Genomic DNA, 21451 nt, shown 5'->3' with positions numbered 1-21451 from the left:
GCCACTCACTACAGGTAGGTCAGGTGATCTACCGCCCTGCCCTGGGTGGCAGGTCTAGGAACCATTCCCGTTTTCTATCAGATTTTCTCTGTCGCCGGTGGTGTCAACATTGTTGTTACTACCTCCTGACTAGAATTCGTTTTTCAAGGCAATTGATCTTCTTTCGGCTGATATTTTGGTGACGTACCTGGATCGTTGTTTTGGCATTCGCTACCGTGGACTGGATTTGGACTTGCTTTTGATTTTTCTGCAGAATGTCTGATTCGAGTGTTGGTGTGGGAGTATGTGTGAATGTAGGCTGCAAGGTGAGGATACCGAAGGCTTCGGTTGATCCTCACACTGTATGTCGAAGGTGTAGAGGGGTTGATTGTTCTTTTGCTAACACCTGTCATGAGTGTGACAGGTTGAGTGCGGAAGAATGGAAGACTCTAACTTCTTACTTGAAGAAGTTAGAGAGGGACAGAGTAAGAAGGGCTGCATCTAAGGGTGTGAGTAGTTCAAGGCCTATTGAGCCTTTTTCTAGTTCTAACTGTTCTGTACATCATGAATTTGATTCTCCCTCTGTATCAGGACCTTCACAGGTGGCTATTCCTTCAGATTCGGCTTCAGAGATCGCTAATCTGAAGGCTACCCATCAAAGGATGCAATCCAAAATGCCGCCTTTGGAAGGTAAGAATAGTGATGGTGATTTGTTCAGAGGAGAAGGAAAGTCGAAAGCCTTACGGAGGTTGTGGAGAATCCCCAACGGTCAGGCGTCCCTTCAGCAGGCTCTGTAACGCCTCAGACTGCTAAGGACCGCTTTCGAAAAAGCGTCCTCCGAGAGTGCTTCTCTTTGTCTGGATCCCCCTCACCTAAACGAGGGTGGAAGGATTCGGACCTTTCCAGGCCCCTGAAGAGAAACTGGAGAGAGCCTTCTTTCGACTCGAGCCCCGAGCGCTTCTCTGATGAAGCTCCTTTGGCGATCAAGAAGGCTAGGAGCGTTTTGACTTCTTCCTGTTCCGACAGAGTTTGTCAAACTCCTTCGAGATCTCCCTCTCCTCCTGTTGAAGTAGACGTGGGAGAGGCTTTCAAGAGGATCCTTTTGGCCGTCCAGGAGCAGTTAGCTTCCTTAGTTGGAGTTCTTACTAAAGATCCTCCTCGCAGGAAGGACGTCAGACTTCCTGTTAAAAGGTCTAGTCTTCGATCTCCTGCCGGACGCGTGGCGCCAGCCAAGACTGAGGTTCCTGCCAGGCGCGAGGCGTCAGCCAGGCGCGAGGCGTCAGCCAGGCGCGAGGCGTCAGCCAGGCGCGAGGCGCCAACCGAGCGTGAGACGTCAGTTAAGCGCGAGACGCCAGCCAGGCACGAGGCGCCAGCCAGGCGCGAGGATCCAGCCAGGCGCGAGGCTCCAGCCAGGAGCAAGGCGTCAGCCAGGCGCGAGACGTCAACCAGGCGCGAGACGCCAGCCATGTTCAAGGATCGAACTAGGCGTTCTGATCCTAGATTTAGTCCCTCTCCTGTTAGGAGTTTGTCTCCGTCAGAGAGAGACGTTTGGGAAGAACCTTCAGACATCAAGGCTGATTCTCCCTCTGATCCTTTTGAAAAAGAGGAAGGTTCAGAAGACGAGGCTCCCAGTAGAGAAGGACTTTCTAACTATAAAGTCTTGACATCCCTCCTTTTGCAGGAATATGGCGATTCCTTATCCCCTGCCGCTCCTCCTTCTCCGCGCTCGCTCTTTTCGAGTGCGAAGGCAATGAAGTCTTCTTCCTTTCTCAAGATGAGACCTACCATCTCTATGAAGAGAGCGCTCCAGTCACTCAATTCTTGGATGAAGACTAAGAAGGAGCTGGTGAGAACTGTTTTCTGTATTCCCCCTGCTAGGCTTACAGGCAGAAGGGGAATCTGGTACCAGACAGGAGAGAATATGGGTCTCTCTCTTCCTGCTTCAGCAGAAGCGAACTTTTCAAGCCTTGTGGATGCGTCGAGAAGACATGGCCTGAACTCGGCTCGTGCGACATGGGGCCTTTCAGAGCTAGATCATCTCCTCAAGGGACTCTTCCATGTATTGGAAGTGTTCAATTTCCTGGATTGGTCCCTTGGGGTGATGGCCAAAAAGGCCCATGACGTAGAGGGCCTCGACCCTGAAGTTCTACTCTGCATCTTGTCCTGCATTGACAAGGCTGTTCAGGATGGTTCGGGAGAAGTCTCCTCTCTCTTTGGAGCGGGACTTTTAAAGAAGAGGGCTGTATTCAGTGCTTTTCTCACGAAATCCGTGTCTCACTCACAGAGAGCAGCTTCAATGTTTGCTCCTATGTCAGACTTTTTGTTCCCTTCTCAGTTAGTGAAGGACATTTCACATTCACTAACTGAGAAGGCGACCCAGGACCTTCTCCTTCAGTCTTCCAGGAAGAATAGGCCTGTTGTCGTGGGAGAGAAGAAAGTGACGAGTACATCTCTACAGCCCTTTCGAGGAGGCCCTCCCTCCAGAGCTCCCTCGAAAAGAAAAGCTCCTGAGAAGAGAGGAAGAGCTTCCTTCCGTCCCTTTAAAAGGGGGAAGTGAGATGAGGAGCCTCCAAACACCAGTAGGTGCCAGGCTCCAGGGATTTGCGGAAGCCTAGGCACACACAGAAGCCGACGCCTGGTTGCTGTCAGTGATCAAGAAGGGCTATTTCATCCCCTTCGAGGACAGTCCTCCCCTGACTTCAACTCCGCGGGAACTGTCCGCCAAATACAAGGACCCTGTTCTGAGGGATACTCCTTGGCTAATTTGTTCAGAAAGAAAAGTTCTCTATGGAGACTTCTGCGTCAGTCCTGGCGGCTCTTCGCCAAGGGGATTGGATGGTATCCCTAGATCTCCAGGATGCCTATTTTCACGTCCCGATTCATCCTTCGTCGAAGAAGTACCTCCGTTTCATGATGGGGGGAAGGATCTACCAGTTCAGAGCCTTGTGTTTCGGTCTGTCCACAGCTCCTCAGGTATTCACAAGCTTGATGAGGAATGTGGCGAGATGGCTTCACCTGAAGGGTGTCAATATCTCTCTATACCTGGACGACTGGCTCATCAGAGCCAGATCAGAGAGACGGTGTTTGGAGGACCTTGCTTTGACCCTAAACCTGATAAAGTCTTTGGGATTACTCGTAAACCTCGAGAAGTTGCAACTGATCCCCAGCCAGAACATGGTCTATCTGGGGATTCAGATGGATTCTTGGGGTTTTCGAGTATTTCCTTCTCAAGAGAGACTTGTAAGAGGCTTCGAGAAAGTCTCTCTCTTCTTAGGGAGAGAACGCAGTTCGGCGAGGGAATGGTTGAGTCTTCTAGGGACCCTTTCCTCGCTCGAACAGTTCTTTCCTCTAGGAAGACTTCATCTTCATCCTCTTCAGTTCTTTCTCAAGAGAACATGGAACTGGAAGACAGGACTTCTCTCGGACGTCTTTCCCATTCCATTGGAGATGAAACAGCACTTGGAATGGTGGTTGCCCCCTTTACAGGAGAACAAAGGAATATCCCTGGAGATTCGGAACCCAAGCCTTGTGTTGTTTTCCGACGCGTCGGAGACGGGTTGGGGAGCAACCTTGGGGACGAGAGAGGTGGCAGGCACCTGGAGTGCAGTTCAGGTGTCCTGGCACATCAACTGCAAAGAGCTATTAGCCGTTCACCTGGCTCTAAAGAGCTTCGAGCCTTTAGTTACAAACGGTGTAGTCCAAGTAAACTCGGACAACACCACCGCTCTAGCCTATATTCAGAAGCAAGGAGGGACGCACTCGTTCTTCCTATACGAGCTCGCAAGAGACCTACTAGTTTGGGCTTCCCAAAGGAACATCTCCCTCTTGACAAGATTTGTTCAGGGAGAAAGGAACGTGAGAGCGGACAGGCTGAGCAGGAGGAGCCAGGTCCTTCACACAGAATGGACCCTCCACTCAGAAGTGTGTCAGAGTCTCTGGTCTCTTTGGGGGAAACCTCATGTAGACCTGTTTGCCACGTTCCTCTCCAAGAGGCTGGAAGTCTTTTGCTCGGTGGTAGAAGACCCCAGAGCATTAGCAGTAGACGCCTTCCTTCTACGTAGACGTTTATGCTTTTCCCCCATTCAAGATTCTGGGGCAAGTACTCAAGAAGTTTGTGGCCTCGAAGGGGACGAAAATGACCCTGATAGCCCCCTTTTGGCCAGCACACGATTGGTTCACTGAGGTAGTGGAGTGGACAGTGGACTTCCCCAGATCCCTTCCAAGAAGGATGGATCTGTTCAAACAACCACACTTCAAGAGGTATCATCAAAACCTCCCCGCTCTCGCTCTGACTGCCTTTCGACTATCGAAAGACTTGTCAGAGCGAGGGGCTTTTCTCGCAAGGCTGCAAGCGTGATCGCTAGAGCCCGCAGATCTTCTACAATGCGAGTATATCAATCCAAGTGGGAGGTTTTTAGAAGATGGTGTAGGTTTGAGAAGCTGTCCTCCTCCAGTACCTCTGTGACCGAAATCGCTGATTTCCTGTTGTTCCTTAGAGAGGAATCACGCCTTTCTGTATCGACCATAAAGGGATACAGGAGTATGCTTTTGGCCGTATTCAGAAATAGAGGCCTAGATCTTGCAGAAAATAAGGATCTGCACGATCTAATTAGGTCCTTTGAGACTTCAAAGTCTAAGGAACCAGGTCCTCCTAGCTGGAACCTTGATGTAGTCCTTAAGTTTCTGACTTCCAAAAGGTTCGAACCTCCTCATCTTGCCTCTTTTCGAGATGTAACAAGAAAGTGCTTGTTTCTTTTGTCGCTGGCGACAGCCAAAAGAGTTAGTGAGCTACACGCCCTAGATGCTAGGGTAGGATTCAGAGGAGACTCAGCCATCTGTTCGTTTAAAGCACTATTTCTGGCAAAGAACGAAAATCAACCCTGGCCCAGAAACTTCGAAGTAAAAGGTTTGTCGAATCTTGTAGGTAGAGAGGCAGAAAGGTCTCTTTGCCCTGTGAGAGCTCTTAGATTCTACCTAGATGAGAAGAAACAGATGGGAGGTTCTAGACAAGGTCTTTGGTGCTCTGTTAAAGATCCAGCAAGACCTATGTCTAAGAATGCTTTGGCCTTCTTTGTGAGAAGCGTCATTACAGATGCACACAAGATCTGCCCTGATGACTCTTATAAACTTTTGAGAGTAAGAGCTCATGAGGTTAGAGCAGTAGCGACGTCTCTCTCTTTTCAAAGAAATATGTCGCTAAAGAATATCTTGGAAGCGACCTATTGGGGGTGCAACTCAGTGTTTGCATCGCACTATTTGAAAGACGTTCGTGTGACTTACGAGAAATGTTTTTCTCTGGGTCCGTTCGTGTCTGCGGATACGATCCTGGGTTTGGGAGCTAGCACCGATCCTTAATTTTCTTGCGTACCTTCTATTAGATATGTTCTTGACTTTCTGCTGGCAAAAGTGCTAGATGTCGCACAGGCGGCAGTTCACTATTGTTCAGTAAGGAACTCTTGGGATATCTTCTTAGAAGAGTTTTAAATTTTTTTTTTGAATTTTATGTATGAGTGTGTACTGTGTTATTCGAGTTCTGGTTGTTTGTGAAGAGTTGGGGGATAACTCTTAACAATCTTTAGTACTAACATGGTGGTTAGGATCAGGTGATCGGGATCGGTTGTGTGCTCCTTCAAAAGGTGTGTTGTCATATTAGTGGATCAGCACCCATTGACAAATACCATTTAGGCTATGCCGAGTAAGTGGATAAGACCCCATCGGCAGACCCACAAGAACTCTTGGCCATAGATCAAATATCTCGCTAAGGCTCTTGAGGTGATGCAGACTCCTCGGCAGCAGCCATGAAGTCTTCCGCCTATCAGGTAGAAACCAAGGTTTATAAATACCTACAACATATGTTGTTTACCTGTCTATTTCAGTAGTTAGTTGTCTCTTACCCTCCACCAAAGGGTGCCAATCAGCTAAGTATATATCTGACAGGGAAGTTGAATGTATGAAAATGATATTGTTATGATACAATACAGTTTCATACATACGTACTTACCTGGCAGATATATACGATTAATGGCCCATCCAGCCTCCCCGCAGGAGACAGGTGGAAGAGAGAAAATCTGATAGAAAACGGGAATGGTTCCTAGTCCTGCCACCCAGGGCAGGGCGGTAGATCACCTGACCTACCTGTAGCGAGTGGCGCGAAATTTGAATTTCTGTCGGGGACGACGGAGTCTATAGCTAAGTATATATCTGCCAGGTAAGTATGTATGAAACTTTATTGCATCATAACAATATCATTTTTTTTTGCTAGGATAGAGCTAATTGTTGACCACTTTCATACTTCGCTCCAAGTTCTTTCTTGAATTCAATCATATTTAAGGTATTTTTTACCAAAGGGCTGGCACTTACAACTTTCTTTGGCCCCATGATGGTTTCTTTGCAATGAGTTTTAATGGCAAAATTAGCACAAGACAACAAACACGTGTTGATAAGGGCTCAGTCACGTGCTGGGCTCCAGATGGAGCTTTCCGAGTGTACGAAAACCGAGGAAACATATGATAACCAAAACAAAATTTCATTAAAAAAACTATACGAAAACTGAAACATACAAAAAGAGAGCGGTAGGAAAACTGAGGTTTGACTGTACATTCATCTGAAATTAGAAGAGAAATTGAGTATATGGTGCTAGGAATTGAAAAAAAAAAAAGTGTTGAGTTGAGTAATATAGACCCAGAGTAAGAATAACCAGAAAGTTTATTTGTATGCACTAGGTATGGAAATCAGTTTTCCTTTTTTCTCATCAGGGAAAAAGATGAATTTAGAGTCCTATTATGCATTAGAGTATTCTGTGACAAAAATAGCAGAAGACATTGCTTACCATTATATCAGTCTTGTATGATGCCATAATGAATGAATGATAGAGGAATAGGCTTAAGAAGATGATACTGCTAGTTCTGTTCCTATCATAGAGCTCAAAGAATGTGAATCTAACTTTCCAAAGTTTAAGGTCCTTTGGAGATGTATTCCTAATGTGTTAACAGTTCAAATATCTTTGGATTGGCTCTAAACCCACCTTTGGTAAATTCTGCATGTCAGCAACCTGATATTTGGTATTTTTAAATCCTACCTGCATACAGTGAAGGTATGACTGATTGATGAAAAGTGATGGGCTTGCAATGAAGACTCTCTCTCTTTTTAGGTTGTTAGTGTTTTTATATCGCCGTGCAGAGGCCTTAAGCAAAAAAGAGGGCAACCCACGAGCATTGAGGGAATATTTCCATTACTTCGACCATCTTTTTTTATTGAGAATGTGGAAGATGCAGCTTCTTGATGATGCTCATTTAGTTATTAAGGTATGGTTCTGTGAGTCTGAAGAATCTTAAAAGTTTGTTATAATTTACCTGTTCAGGAATACAGTACCAGTAAGTGCAAAACTTGCCTATGTTATACATTCTTCCTGATTTAAAATTTAAGTCATCTGCTGGCTAGCTAGCAGCATCATGTATGCTTCATGAATTCTTAAATAAACATCTGTATTGAACCTTTATATGGAATTTGATTACCTTAAAATGAAATTTTTTCATGTGAAATGTTGAACAAAGTTCATGGAACATTTTATAAAGGCAATATTCTGTATTTATATTAGATTTCTTTTTTAGTATGCATCTGAAGAAGTGGTAACTTTACGAACTGCTGAACCAAATGGCCAGCCTTCATTCTTTGTAGTCTACAACATGATTACAACAGAGATTATAGCAGTATATGAAAACACATCCTCAGAGCTCTTGGATTTATTTGAAAAGATGGCAGATTTCTTCCGTAATGCAAGACTTAGCTGTGAGTCCCAGTTTACTTGCTCCCCATCCAACAATACATGGGCCAGGTTAGTTCAGGATTTTTTAGTAATTTAATTTCTTTTTTCAGCAAATTATACAGCATTCTAAAATCATGAGACAGACTTTAAAACAAGCAAATTTTGAACCCCACTCAAGATATTAGAAGAAGTATAAGGACTGAGCAGAATGATCGTCATTTGTGCTTTGGTTCTACATTGTATTGTAGTGACCCCTCAACTTTGCAGATGGCTTTGGGGTCCGACCTTCTGATTAGCAGCAAAATCTGATATAAGTAACAAAGATTGTGATCATACTTAATACCTCACCTCTGAAGATATCCCAAAACTAACAGTATTCTTATGTCATTATTAGTCTGAGGTTAACTGTAATTTGCACCTAGCATTCACTTAAGTGATATTTTACAGTATGCATTATATTGTGAAAGAGCAAATAACCATTGTAATAATGTAGCAGATAAGTTTAGGAATCTGGTAAGTTGAGGTTTTGTATAAGAAAAGGAGCTACTGTATTTCAAAAGTTAGCACACACACACACACTCACACACACACACACACACATATATATATATATATATATATTATATATATATATATATATATATATATATATATATATATATATATATATATATATATATATATATATATATATATATATATATATATTATATATATATATATATATATATATTTATATTTATATTTATATTAAAGAGTTCCTATACATAAGGGCCTAACATTTTAAGGGAAAAAATTTGGGCAAAATAAGAAGACAGAATTCTTTTTCCACTGTTAACTTTTTAAATTTCCACATAATCTTTTGAAATATGAAACCTGTCATGTACCAAGTAACCAGGAAACAGGTGATAGAAACAGATCTCGAGAACACTGTAGTTATTATAAAGGATTAGTTTATCCAGAGAGAACACTATAGGCCTATGTAGAAACCGTAGTTATTATTTTGATGATTTTGATTATTCTTTATTGTTGTATAAATCCTTAACAGTACATAACATGAATGAATTCTCAAGTGACAGAAATAACCACTATTCTATTACTTGTTGAAATAGATTAAATATACACATATATCTGTTGAATTTGGATACATTATTTTACTACTGGAATACAGCCATCTCACAATAAAAGCACAGTGTGTCAACAGTTAATAACACAGTACATGCGTTTGACTCTCACTTAGGAAGGAAACAACTTCTTTATTTATTTCTCACTGGTGTTCAAGGCTTACTTTTTGTCATTCAGTGCAATAAGGAAGAGGTAAACTTCAATGTAAAATAAGATTTTCTTTTTCAGACTTAACCACAAAAGATTCAAGAAGACCATAATTAGTGCGAGAGGTGGTGGAGTTACTGAGGCCACAAAAAGGCTTTTAAGCCAATTACCAATTTCAGCTCAGTCATTTTCTGCTTCTCCATACCTTGACTTGACACTTTTTTCATATGACGATAAATGGGTCTCTGTGATGGAACGGCCCAAGAGTTGTGCAGACCATCCAATAAGGTAATGTTCCAAATTATGAGAGATATGATGCTTTTAATTACTAATGTAGAAAGAACTCTTATGATTGTTATCCCTGGCCACACCATATGTGTAGAATTTTTAATGGGGCCCTCAGTTTGAACATAGAAGAATTCAAACTAAAGCTGAAACAAGGCAAATCAACAGGTAAAAATTTTCAGTGCTTCAAGCAATATGTGGTTAATGAATACATCTTGGAGCATGGTGGTTTTATTCAGGTTATTTGTAACAAGTTATTTGAATATAAACTTTGTCTTATATAAATTTTTTTTAATTAATATAAATTTTTTTATTATTATTACTTCAACTCTCAGATCTCATAAATGATGAAATGGCTCTGTTCACAGGCCTCCCATGCTTTCAAGTATTTCTTTATTATTTTTAAAAAATATGCTTTTCATTTAAAATTAATTTGTTTCATCACAACCCCATCAATTATATAATGCCCACATCTGTGGTATCGGCTATTGTCACATCTCACTGTTGGAACCAACCACTCTATTTACTTTTTGTGAGTCTGTAGTACTAAAACAGCTCTGTGAGAGTTTCCTAAGTGTCCTTTGCTGGTAATCTCAGCAGCATTCACTTAAAACCATTCATTACTTCTTTGCTCTTTTCATTTATTAATTTCCAAATATTTCACCTTTTTCACTTATCCTTGGTAATTCAGTATACATTGTGACCTTCGTTGCATTAGACACCTAGGATGCATCATAGTTGTTGATGGCGTCTTGCAAGGTGGTAACACATGAGAGCCTAAGTAGTGGAGACCTGGAGGAGGGGGAACCCCATAAGCCTAGGGAGACCTAAACAGCCACCATCTTGTGTGATTCCGTATCTGAAACAAAGGAAGAATATGGAGTCGCCTCCTCTCTCCCAGGAGGGAGATTACCTCCTATGAGAGGGGGCAGTGTTTTACACACAATCATCCTGTGCAACTCCCGATACTTCCAAAGACAAATCAGTGGAAGAAAAGGGAGACAGCATCAAAAGTAGCAGAGAGAAGAAATTCTGGAAGAAGGGGATGCCGAATTGTCCACTCGGGGAGGTGAGAAACCTTGTCAAGAAGGACAAGTCAATACCTTACAGTACTCCCTCTTCTTATACAAAGCCTTCCACTGCGACACAGACCAGAAACAACATTTTGGGCAAGGGTTAGTGATAGTACAAAACTTGGAACGGCACCTACTGCAAGTGGTATGGGTGTCAGTAATGGAAGATGCCAAAAACCTCGAACATGGAAATCCTGGAATGCATGGACACAAGTGTTGATGGGGTCTAGAACTCTTGGCGGAATTCACGATAAAAGACAAGCAGGCACACACACACACGTATGCTGAAAGCAAAGCACAAGTAAATCATAGACTAACAAAGAAACCAGATGGGAAGGAGAGCACAAAAGCGAGCAACCACTCTCCAAGGCAGTCAAAGAAAGACTGACACGTCATGAGGCTCTAAGCCTGGTCAGTGAGCAGCTTCCATCTCGTATACGCATGAGTTGCCAGATGCCACAGATTTCTGTCACTAGAAGATTATCCTGTTGTTGAGACTGAATGTTTGTCAGCTATGAAAAATACAAATAGATTAAAAATTTGTCATATTTTCTGCTCTTTTACTTGTGTAAGTTTCACCTGTAATCAGTATTGTATGTAATTCATATATATCCAAGAATTTTCCTATGTAGTACAGTACTTTATACCATTTGTTAGATATATTTCTATCACCTTGCCACCTATGTTTATTATATGCAAAGTACTAGTCTCAGTTTTGTGCTGCATTTTTTTATTTCTTTATGCTGTGTTATTTGTATTTTGGGCAGCCCTCCCTTGCATTGTCTTTAATTGGTACTCTCTGGGATTGACCTGTGTCGCCCAGTGAAATGTACCTATAGCACTCATTTCTAGGTATAAATAAATGCTAAATATACCAGAGAAAAAAGCCAATGAAATGCTAGAGTTATTACCTATGGATCGATCACCCCCAAAGGGTGTTGGTATAGCAACAGGGGCGAGTGGAAGCCACTTATCACAGATACTTTACCCAATATCTTTCACCTCTCTCAAAATCCCCCGCCAGAGAGGTGCCATTACAACGACCACCTTCCGCTCGCCACCGCTACCTCTGCCAAGAAACTTCATTCCTTCATAGCACTCGCTACGCGAACAGGTTTATTTTTCGCTGTGATCCTTTTCAATAATTTGGTTTAATTATTGTGTTAATATGTCTTCTGATCTTCAAGAAGCATCTTCATCTAAGTTGAGTATAATTTTATTGACTTTGAACGCGGTTAGACAACAGTTTGTCCTTTTTTGAGAAGTTGTTAGTTGAGATGATTACATGTTACGTATGTGGAAGGAACCCTCATCCAGGGAACCGGCATGTTCACATTAGGTACTGCGTTTCTCAGTCTTCTCAATTTATATTTTTTAATTTTTATTTTTTCGATGATTATCTTAAATTCACCACTATTGCACATCACAGTAAGGGCTACTGTTATTGTGAAATTTTACCATTTTGCTGTTGGGTATCGATAGGCTTATGTATTACGGTTCAACCTTTACATTTTTGGCCTTATTAGAGTGTTTCCCTCGTTAGTCATCGTCCTTCATGAGCGATTTGGTTCCCTCACGAAAGTGTGGTTTTATTTCATTTTAATGTGTGAGTAGTGTGTTGGAAGCAAGCTAGGCTAGCCTAGTACTTCGCCAGTTATTATTTTGGAGGTAAAGGAAAGCCCTCTTCCATCCGATATGCTCATGCATGTAGTGTATGTGGTAATTTTTGTATTATCTTGTTTTAATATTATATTGGTATACTAATTTTATTATGATGAGGTTAGTTTGGAAGTCCCACACAAATTACCAACCTTAGCCTACCTGACCAGATCGATGAGGTTTTGGAAGGTAGGCTAGGAGTTTGAGAGTGCTACTCGATACCCATAGTTGGTACTAGTCCTGGCTACCTGACTAGACTGATATTTGGTTTTGGAGGGTGTTCCATCACTAGAGAGTTCCTCTCTGTTACGTAAATGTAGGTGCTAGACCTGTCTAACCTGACCAGGTCGATACGTTCGATTTTGGAGGGTTAGGTTAGGCTCTAGAGTGTCCTCTTTCGTAACGTAGGGCTAATCAGAACCTTCGTGTCCGCTGGGGTCTTCCTTCATAAAGGAAGTTTTATGAGACCTCTGGACAGCAGCCAAAAGGTAGGAAGAGGGTCAGGAAGTATCAGTCTTTCCAGGCTCCTCAGACACAGACGGTGATTCAGGCAGTCCCCATCTCCCAGATTGGTCAATCTTCGACCTCTAAAGCATAACCACAGCAACAATTGGTGTTGCTGCAGAGTCAACCAACTCAACAGTCCTCGAGTTTGGCTGCTTTCGTGATGTCCCCGGCCTTCAATGCTTCGTTTGAAGCACAAGGGGTGTTTCGAGGCTATAACCGAAATGCAAGAGGAAGCAGAGCAAGAGGTGCTTACCGGTACAGAGCTGGCTCCAGAACTCCCTCCAGAGGCAGAGGAGGCAGAGAAAGTAAGACCTCATCCAATCTATGAGCCTCTCCAGGTAGGCGGGAGATTTTACCTCTTCCGGGACGGACCATTGGACCTTCAGTCCGTGGGCCCACAGTATTGTATCAAAAAGTCTGGGGTGGAGATGGATTAAAGGGCCTCCTCCACCAGTCAGATTCCACCAAATTCCAACGACAGACCTCCTAGACTATGCCAAAGACCTACTTCAAAAGAGGGCAATAAAGAGAGTCAGACACCTGAAATTTCAGGGACGTTTGTTCACCGTGCCAAAGAAGGACACGGACAAACGAAGAGTGATTCTGGACTTGTCCCATCTCAACTCATACATTCAATGCGACAAGTTCCGCATGCTAACCGTCTCGCAGGTGCGGACCTCACTTCCCCGTGGGGTCGTCACCACCTCTATCGATCTTACAGACGCTTATTATCACGTCCCGATAGCGAGAAACTTTTCTCCCTACCTAGGCTTCAAACTAGGAAGACAGGCTTACTCGTTCAGAGTCATGCCATTCGGGCTCAATATAGCACCCAGAATATTCACCAAACTAGGAGAGACAGTAGTTCAGGAACTAAGAGCTCAGGGAGTTACACTAGTAGCTTACCTAGATGACTGGTTCATTTGGGCACCCAACGACAAAGAATGTCTCAGTGCAACAGCCAAAGTAATAAAATTTCTAGAGTATCTGGGATTCCAGATAAACAAGGAAAAGTCCCGTCTCATTCCGGCATCTTGCTTTCAATGGTTAGGAATTCAATGGGATCTAACCGCACACAAACTATCTCTTCCACCAACCAAGTGCAAAGAGATAGCGAAAGCTACGAGACAATTTCTCAAGAACAGACAGGCGTCTCGTCGTACCCAAGAAAGAGTCCTAGGTTCTCTTCAGTTTGTTTCAATAACAGATCTTTTATTGAAAGCCAGACTGCAGGACATCAATTGGGTATGGCGGAGAAGAGCCAACAGCAAACTCAGAGACAAAATCTCCTTGATTCCGCTGATACTAGGGAAAAGACTTCGTCCATGGATGACAGTCAAGAGTCTTTCCAAATCAGTACCGCTCCAATTTCCCCTGCTGTCTCTAGTAGTCCACACGGACGCCTCTCTGAGGTTCAAGGAACATGGTCGACAGTATTCCGCCAGTTCCATATCAACATCTTAGAAGCAATGGCCATTTTCCTGACCCTGAAACGACTAGCTTCGGCTAGGAATATTCATATCAGACTAGTCCTGGACAGTGCAGTGATAGTTCACTGCCTAAACAGAGGAAGTTCCAAGTCGAGCCACATAAATCACATGATGATAGCAATCTTCTCGTTGGCAATGAGACATCATTGGCACCTGTCAGCTACTCACCTGGCAGGAGTACGGAATGTCACTGCGGATTCACAGTCTAGGACAACTCCGCTGGAATCAGAGTGGTCCTTAGACACAAAGTCATTCAATTGGATTTGCCTACAAATACTGGGCCTTCAGGTAGACTTGTTTGCCACGGAGTCCAACCACAAACTTCCATGTTATGTGGCTCCCAATTTGGATCCTCTAGCTCACGCCACAGATGCGATGTACATAGACTGGAACAATTGGCAGAAGATTTACCTATTTCCGCCAATAAACCTTTTGATGAAAGTTCTACACAAACTCAGATCTTTCAAAGGGCGGATAGCTCTGGTAGCACCCAACTGGCCAAAGAGTAATTGGTTTCCTCTTTTACTAGAGTTGAAACTCCGTCCCAGACGGATCCCCAACCCAAAACTGACTGAAATAGTACAAACTCGGACTGTGTCACCTTTCTCAAGAATTCTGAATGCCCTAACTTTATGGACTTCATGAAGTTTGTGGCACAGAAAGGTGCTAATATTGATCCACTAAACACATTATTCGTGGAATCAGACAAAAGAGAATCGACACTCCGGCAGTATGATTCAGCAGTGAGGAAGTTAGCCATCTTTCTAAAAGAATCAGATGTTCAGACAATGACCACGAATCTGGCAGTTTAATTTTTTAGAACTCTGTTCGAAAAAGGCCTAGCTGCTATTACCATTACTACGACTAAATCCGCCTTAAGAAAAATATTTCAGTATGGCTTTAATATTGATTTAACAGATTCGTACTTTTCGTCTATCCCTAGAGCATGTGCTTGTCTGAGACCAGTAAACCGGCCTCATACGGTCTCCTGGTTTTTAAATGACGTACTCAAGTTGACTTCAGATACTGATAATGAATCATGCTCATATATAACCCTTCTCAGGAAAACATTATTTTTACTGAGCCTGGCCTCAGGTGCCAGAATATCAGAACTGTCGGCTCTCTCTAGAGTACCTAATCATATTGATTTCCTCCCGTCAGGAGAAGTTCTGCTTTCTCCGGATCTGAAATTCTTAGCAAAGAATGAAGACCCTCAGAACAGGTGGTCTCCGTGGAAGATTGTCCCTCTTCCACAGGACCCATCATTATGTCCAGTCATTACATTGAAATCTTACCTTGACAGAACTTCTAATAAGTCTTCAGGTCCTCTTTTTATTAGAGAGAATGGTGGAACCATTTCCTTGAAGGCCATCAGACAACAAATTTTATTAAACAAGCTAATCCGGATTCAGTTCCTCAGGTTCATGATATCTGAGCAGTGGCTACCTGTTAATTATTTTCATCATATGAACTTTGATGATCTCAAAAAGTATACGGGTTGGAAGTCTCCGACAGTATTTAAACGCCACTATCTAAAGTCTCTAGAGGCCCTTAAATATTCTGCAGTGGCTGCTGGGAACATTGTCTCCCCTGATACAGCCTAATTATGTATTTTGTAATGTTGTATATTGTTAATTATCGTTGATTTTGCCTTTAACCCTTAAACGCCGACTGGACGTATTTTACGTCGACATTTTTCGTCTCTCGGGTGCCGACTGGACGTATTTTACGTCGACATACAAAAGTTTTTTTAAAAATTCGCGGAAAAATATTTTTAGGCCTATCAGCCAAAAACTCTTGAATCACGCGCCTTGGGGGATGCTGGGAGTTCACGGATCAAGGTGTTGTTTTGTTTACAATCGTTATGCAGGCGCGCAAGCGCGAATTTCTTTCTTGCCGCACTAAAAAGTATCTGTGACACATCTCGGAAATTATTTCGTCACTTTGACATAATTTCTTTACCATTTTAAATTAGCCGTTACATGGAGTATTATATATGAAAATGTGCGCATTTTTATGTAGAATACAACGATAAAATACTCATGATTGTAGCTTCTATCAGTTTTGAGATATTCTCATATAAATAACGATAAGTGCCAAAATTTCAACCTTCGGTCAACTTTGACTCTACCGAAATGGTCAAAAAACGCAATTGTAAGCTAAAACTCTTATATTTTAGTAATATTCAATCATTTACCTTAATTTTGCAACTAATTGGAAGTCTCTAGCACAATATTTCGATTTATGGTGAATTTATGAAAAAACTTTTTCCTTACGTCTGCGCGGTAACTCTTCCGAAAAAAATCATACATGCGATTGTGGTAATGTTTGCACCATTTTAAATTAGCTGTTACATAAAGTTTTATATATGAAAATGTGCGCAATTTCATGCACAATACAACTAAAAACAACCCATGGTTGTAGCCTTTATCAATTTTGAAATATTTTCATATAAAAAATGTTAAGTGACAAATTTTCAACCTTCGGTCAACTTTGACTCTACCGAAATGGTCAAAAAACGCAATTGTAAGCTAAAACGCTTATATTCTAGTAATATTCAAGCATTTACCTTCATTTTGCAACAAATTGGAAGTCTCTAGCACAATATTTCGATTTATGGTGAATTTATGAAAAAAATAACATTTTCTTTACGTCCGCGCGGTAACTCTTCCGAAAAAATCATACGTGCGATTGTGGTAATGTTTGCACCATTTTAAATTAGCCGTTACATAATGTTTTATATATGACAATGTGCGCAATTTCATGTATAATACAACAAAATATAGTTGAAGGTTGTAGCTTTTCTCATTTTTGAAATATTTGCATATAAATCACGATAAATAGAAAAAAAACCACGTTCGGTCAAATTTGACTCTACCGAAATGGTCGAAAAATGCAATTGTAAGATAAAACTCTTAAAGTCTAGTAATATTCAGTCATTTATCTTCATCGTGAAACAAATTCGAAGTCTCTAGCACAATATTTAAATTTATGGTGAATTTTTAAAAAAAACTTTCCTTCCCTCTGCGCGCGGATTCTCCGCCACAAATCTCCGAAATGCGTGAGTCCCATTCTCGGAATATTTGCTCCATTTCATATTAGGCATTTCATAGAGTTTTATATATGAAAATGTGCACAATTTCATGTACAATAAAACGAAAAATATTTAAAAGTTGTAGCTTTTCTTATTTTCGAAATAATTGCATATAAAAAAATATATAAAAAAATTCGACATTCGGTCAACTTTAACTCATCAGATATGGTCGAAAACTGCATTTTTAAGCTAATATTCTTACAGTATAGTAATATTCAATCATTTGTCTTCATTTTGAAAGAAATTGGAAGTCTCTAGGACAATATTTAGATTTATGGTGAATTTTTGAAAAAAATATTTTTTTACGTACGTGCGTTACGAATTCATGCATTATTTTGTGATAATATTTTCTCTGTGTTGCTTTTGTTGTTTTACAATGTTTTATATACCAAAATTATTGCAATTTAGTGTACATTACAACGAAAAAAAAAAAGTAACTCGTTACCTTTAACCGTTTTGCGCACAGCGCAATTTAAATACAATTATATATGAAATTTCGTTTTTGCGCTATCATATATCGCATTATTTATATATGATAATGATACTTTTTTTCATTTCTGATGGTTGCATACTAAACTTCAGGCAATGACAAAAAAATGAGCCAAAAATGAACTCTTAATCTTGAAAACTAAGCGCGCTGTGATTTTTTGAAAAAAATATTTTCTCCGCTTCCGGGCTCACTCTGAAACGTCTCCGGCACACGGGAGACATTTTTTTTTTACCGCTTCGGCGTTTAAGGGTTAATTACCTTTTGGTACTCCCTCTCACCTACCGAGGCTATTCCCTCCCTTTTTGCCTTTTTGTCACGGACTGGATTGCTTATTAACCCACTCCTGTGCTTGTACATAATTCATTATTTCATGTGTTATTGTATTCATTACCTGTGCTGATTTTCCTGGTGATGGTATGAACTTGGTCATATATATTTGCTTCTTATATTTTGTATCCCCTAACTTGGATCATTAAAACAATGATTGTTAAGAAAAGTTTATTTTTTCCTATAAAATTTTTGTTTTGCTCTCAGTTTACCAAGCTTGTATGGCCAATTCTGTGTTACTATTTCACTGGGCGACACAAGTCAATCCCAGAAAAGGGATTTTGACCAAGGAAAAATCTATTTCTGGATGAAGACCTGTGCCGCCCGGTAAACCCATCCCTCTTTTTTCCTTTCCCCACCCATTAGGTGGCCCAAGCTTGGGTGCGTATTCAGGAATGACGTTTCTTGGCAGAGGTAGCGGTGGTGAGCGGAAGAGGGTCGTTGTAACGTCACCTCTCTGGCGGGGGATTTTGAGAGAGGAGAAAGATATTGGGTAAAGTATCTGTGATAAGTGGCTTCCACTCGCCCCTGTTGCTATACTGACACCCTTTTGGGGGTGATCGATCCAGAGGTAATAACTCTGGCATTCCATTGGCTTTTTTATCTGGTATATTTAGCATTTGTTTATACCTAGAAATGAGTGCTATAGGTACATTTCACTGGGCGACACAGGTCTTCACCCAGAAATAGATTTTTCCTTTGTCAAAATCCCTTAATTCTTCCTTATAGTTAATACAAACTGGTTTTTTCGTAGGTCAGTTAATCTGTTCTGGTGCCCATCATGGATATTTGTATGGGATTTTTCTTTTCGGGAATATGCAGCAAGTTATTTGTGCTTTATGTGTGTGTATTTAATGTACTATGTGTGCCCCACATCTCCACTTTAAAAGGTTAAAATTACACAAAAAATTAAGCAGGTTGAAAGTTGGGAATCACTAGATTTTTTTTATATATATACCCAAGCACACCCATCTATAGCTTTTCTTATTCTCTTTGTTATGAAAACTTTTGTCTGAGAACATTTTGTAACAAAAAAAGTGGCATTAAAAGTAATGGGTATATATAAAAAAATATTGTTATGAAAACTTTTGTCTGAGAACATTTTGTAACAAAAAAAGTGGCATTAAAAGTAATGGGTATATATAAAAAAATATTTTTTTTAATGAACCTTTTTGAAAAACCATTGCTAGTGCCTAGATGTGTTGGGATAAAATATAGAATGATTTGTGTAGCTGTCATCCTCAGTCCAAAAATAGTGAAAAGGTTTCAAGAGTGTCAGGTCTTTGTGACTCCATTTTAACTTTTTGAAATTTACCAATACCAGAGCTAGGTTCCACTGAGTGGTATGAACTGCTATAGTTTTTACAAGCATTAGAAAGTGGAAGTTCCGTGATGAATGGGCAATTGCCAGATGCAAGATGTGAGTTCATAACCCACTTGAGGTCCTACCTTATAGAGAATTGAGAACTTATTATGAGGAAATATCACACTTGTGTTACCATCATATAATTCTAAAATGTTAACTTGGTATTTTCTTTGAAGCATTCTGCAGTATATTATACGTAACTCGGATTGTGTCATGACATTCACTGTTACGTATTTTCAGGTTCTTTGGCCGTGATTCAGGTCTTATCAAGTTTAGCATTCATGCTGGACGTGCAAGCCTCACAAATTCCTTAGCAGCTGCATCATCCTCACGAAGGCTAGTTGCATTTACATTTCATCCTGCTGACCCATTTACTATCTCAGTGCAGCGTGCTAATGCAGATTATGTTGTTAATTTCCACCTAAGGCATCAGCCAGGTTAACTTTTTTGTCTTTTTTTTTTGAAGTTATATGAAGGGACTTCAAATTGAAATGTAGCACTTTTCAGGACTGCATATAGTGCCTCTGTGATAATAATTCTAATTATTTTTATAGTAAGTATAGTTTTTATATGGAAATTAAAATACTGGTACTGACTCTTCTTTTAATGTATACGTATATTGAAATCTAAAAGTACTTAAGTGCCATTGTAAATACGTATTAGAATAGAAATAGTGGTTATACAGTTGTTATCTTTACAGTCGTTATCTTTTTATTGGAATTGTTGTACAAATACTATAAGTTACTGGTAAATTCCTGGAATATAGATATAGCAGGTAGATATGAAAATGTGAACTGCCCATGTTAAAGGTACTTTTTTGTTATTTTTTTAAGATATGATGCTTGGGAGTGCTCTCTACAATTAGAGCCAATCTCTTTAAGTACTCATGTCAACTGTTATATGTAATTAATAACTCTAAAAATAGCCAGGTTGCATCTCTAGCTGCTGACTTTAGAAGTAGTACTATATTTATTTTAAAACCATATTGTTATGTGTAAAACACTTTGTACACAGGTAGTATTATGTTTTAGTATCAATTCATCAGCAAAAAAAAAAAGAATTTGGAGATGTAGTGGTTGTATAGGAGAATGTAGTGTATCATACTTACATATTTCTTATATTACCTTCTTTTGCCTTTGCTATGTCATTTGTTTACATTCATTAAAATCACTTTGATGCCAACATCTAATCACATTATCTCTTGGTTTCAGGATTAATTTAATGTTACTGCATCAGATTGTCTTTTAGCTATTACATATAATGCTTGAAAGTTTGGTCTTATATCTATTTTAAAACTTTTTAAATGATATAAATGACCATTTTCATAATCTCATCATCACCATCATTATCTTTTGTTAGATTTTTCCTTTTGGGGTTAGATTGGAAGTATGTAAGCCCTTTTCACTGTCCTCTATCTTCTGCCTGGATTCTCATCTGATATAGGTCTTCATCTGTATCCTTTTCTATTATTTTACAATCCCTCCTGCTTTTCTTCCCTCTACCTCCTTATCTGCATCTACTCATTCAGAACTTACTTAATATTCTAGCAACTGGACATATCTCCTCATTACTTCCTTGTTTGTTATGCAATCATCCCACTGTTCCCCATTAGAGAACCTGAGCATTCTGTAGTTATGCCTCATCAGAATCCCCACCATTTCTCTGTCTGCTACAGAGGAGAGTACAGTCCTTATACAGTACATTCATAAGTTTTTGCTCTGTACATATTTTTCAGCAACCTAGCAATCTTTTCAGTCGTAGTAATTAGCAACAGCAATAATAAGAATAATAATAATTTTACTACTGCTTCCATTGGTATATTATTGTGGACCTTAAAGAACAATAATGATAATAACAAGAAAGCCTTCGACGTGATACCACACACATGGTTGATAGAATGCCTGACTTGATTACAATACGTACAAGTTCTGGGATAAGACTGGCAGAGATTAACATCAGAAGAGGGATCTATCAAGGCAACTCACTGTCCCCACTACACTTTGTAGTAGCCATGATTCCCATGAGAAAAGTCTGCAGAAGATGGATGCTGGGTACCAACTCAAGAAAGGAGGCAACAGAATTAACCATCTGATGTTCATGGACTACATCAAGCTCTATGGGAAGAGCATCAAGGAAATAGATAC

The 21451-nt window shown here is 40.5% G+C and overlaps 1 protein-coding gene across 1 annotated transcript in view; it reads left to right on the top strand.

The window, feature by feature from the left end:
* Positions 1-21117, top strand: part of LOC135224410 (DET1 homolog) — a 69081-nt gene extending 47964 nt beyond the window's left edge. Inside the window, exons 7-10 of the mRNA XM_064263380.1 lie at positions 7130-7283; positions 7590-7813; positions 9098-9304; positions 19548-21117. Coding sequence (XP_064119450.1) covers positions 7130-7283; positions 7590-7813; positions 9098-9304; positions 19548-19749 — 787 coding nt within the window. The 3' untranslated portion in view covers positions 19750-21117. The remainder of the gene's footprint in view (positions 1-7129; positions 7284-7589; positions 7814-9097; positions 9305-19547) is intronic.
* Positions 21118-21451: the final 334 nt, after the last annotated feature.

The sequence above is a fragment of the Macrobrachium nipponense genome, chromosome 12 (assembly GCF_015104395.2).
Source record: "Macrobrachium nipponense isolate FS-2020 chromosome 12, ASM1510439v2, whole genome shotgun sequence".
In the NCBI taxonomy this organism is placed as follows: Eukaryota; Metazoa; Arthropoda; class Malacostraca; order Decapoda; family Palaemonidae; genus Macrobrachium; species Macrobrachium nipponense.
This window is presented reverse-complemented; position numbering and strand designations above follow the sequence as displayed.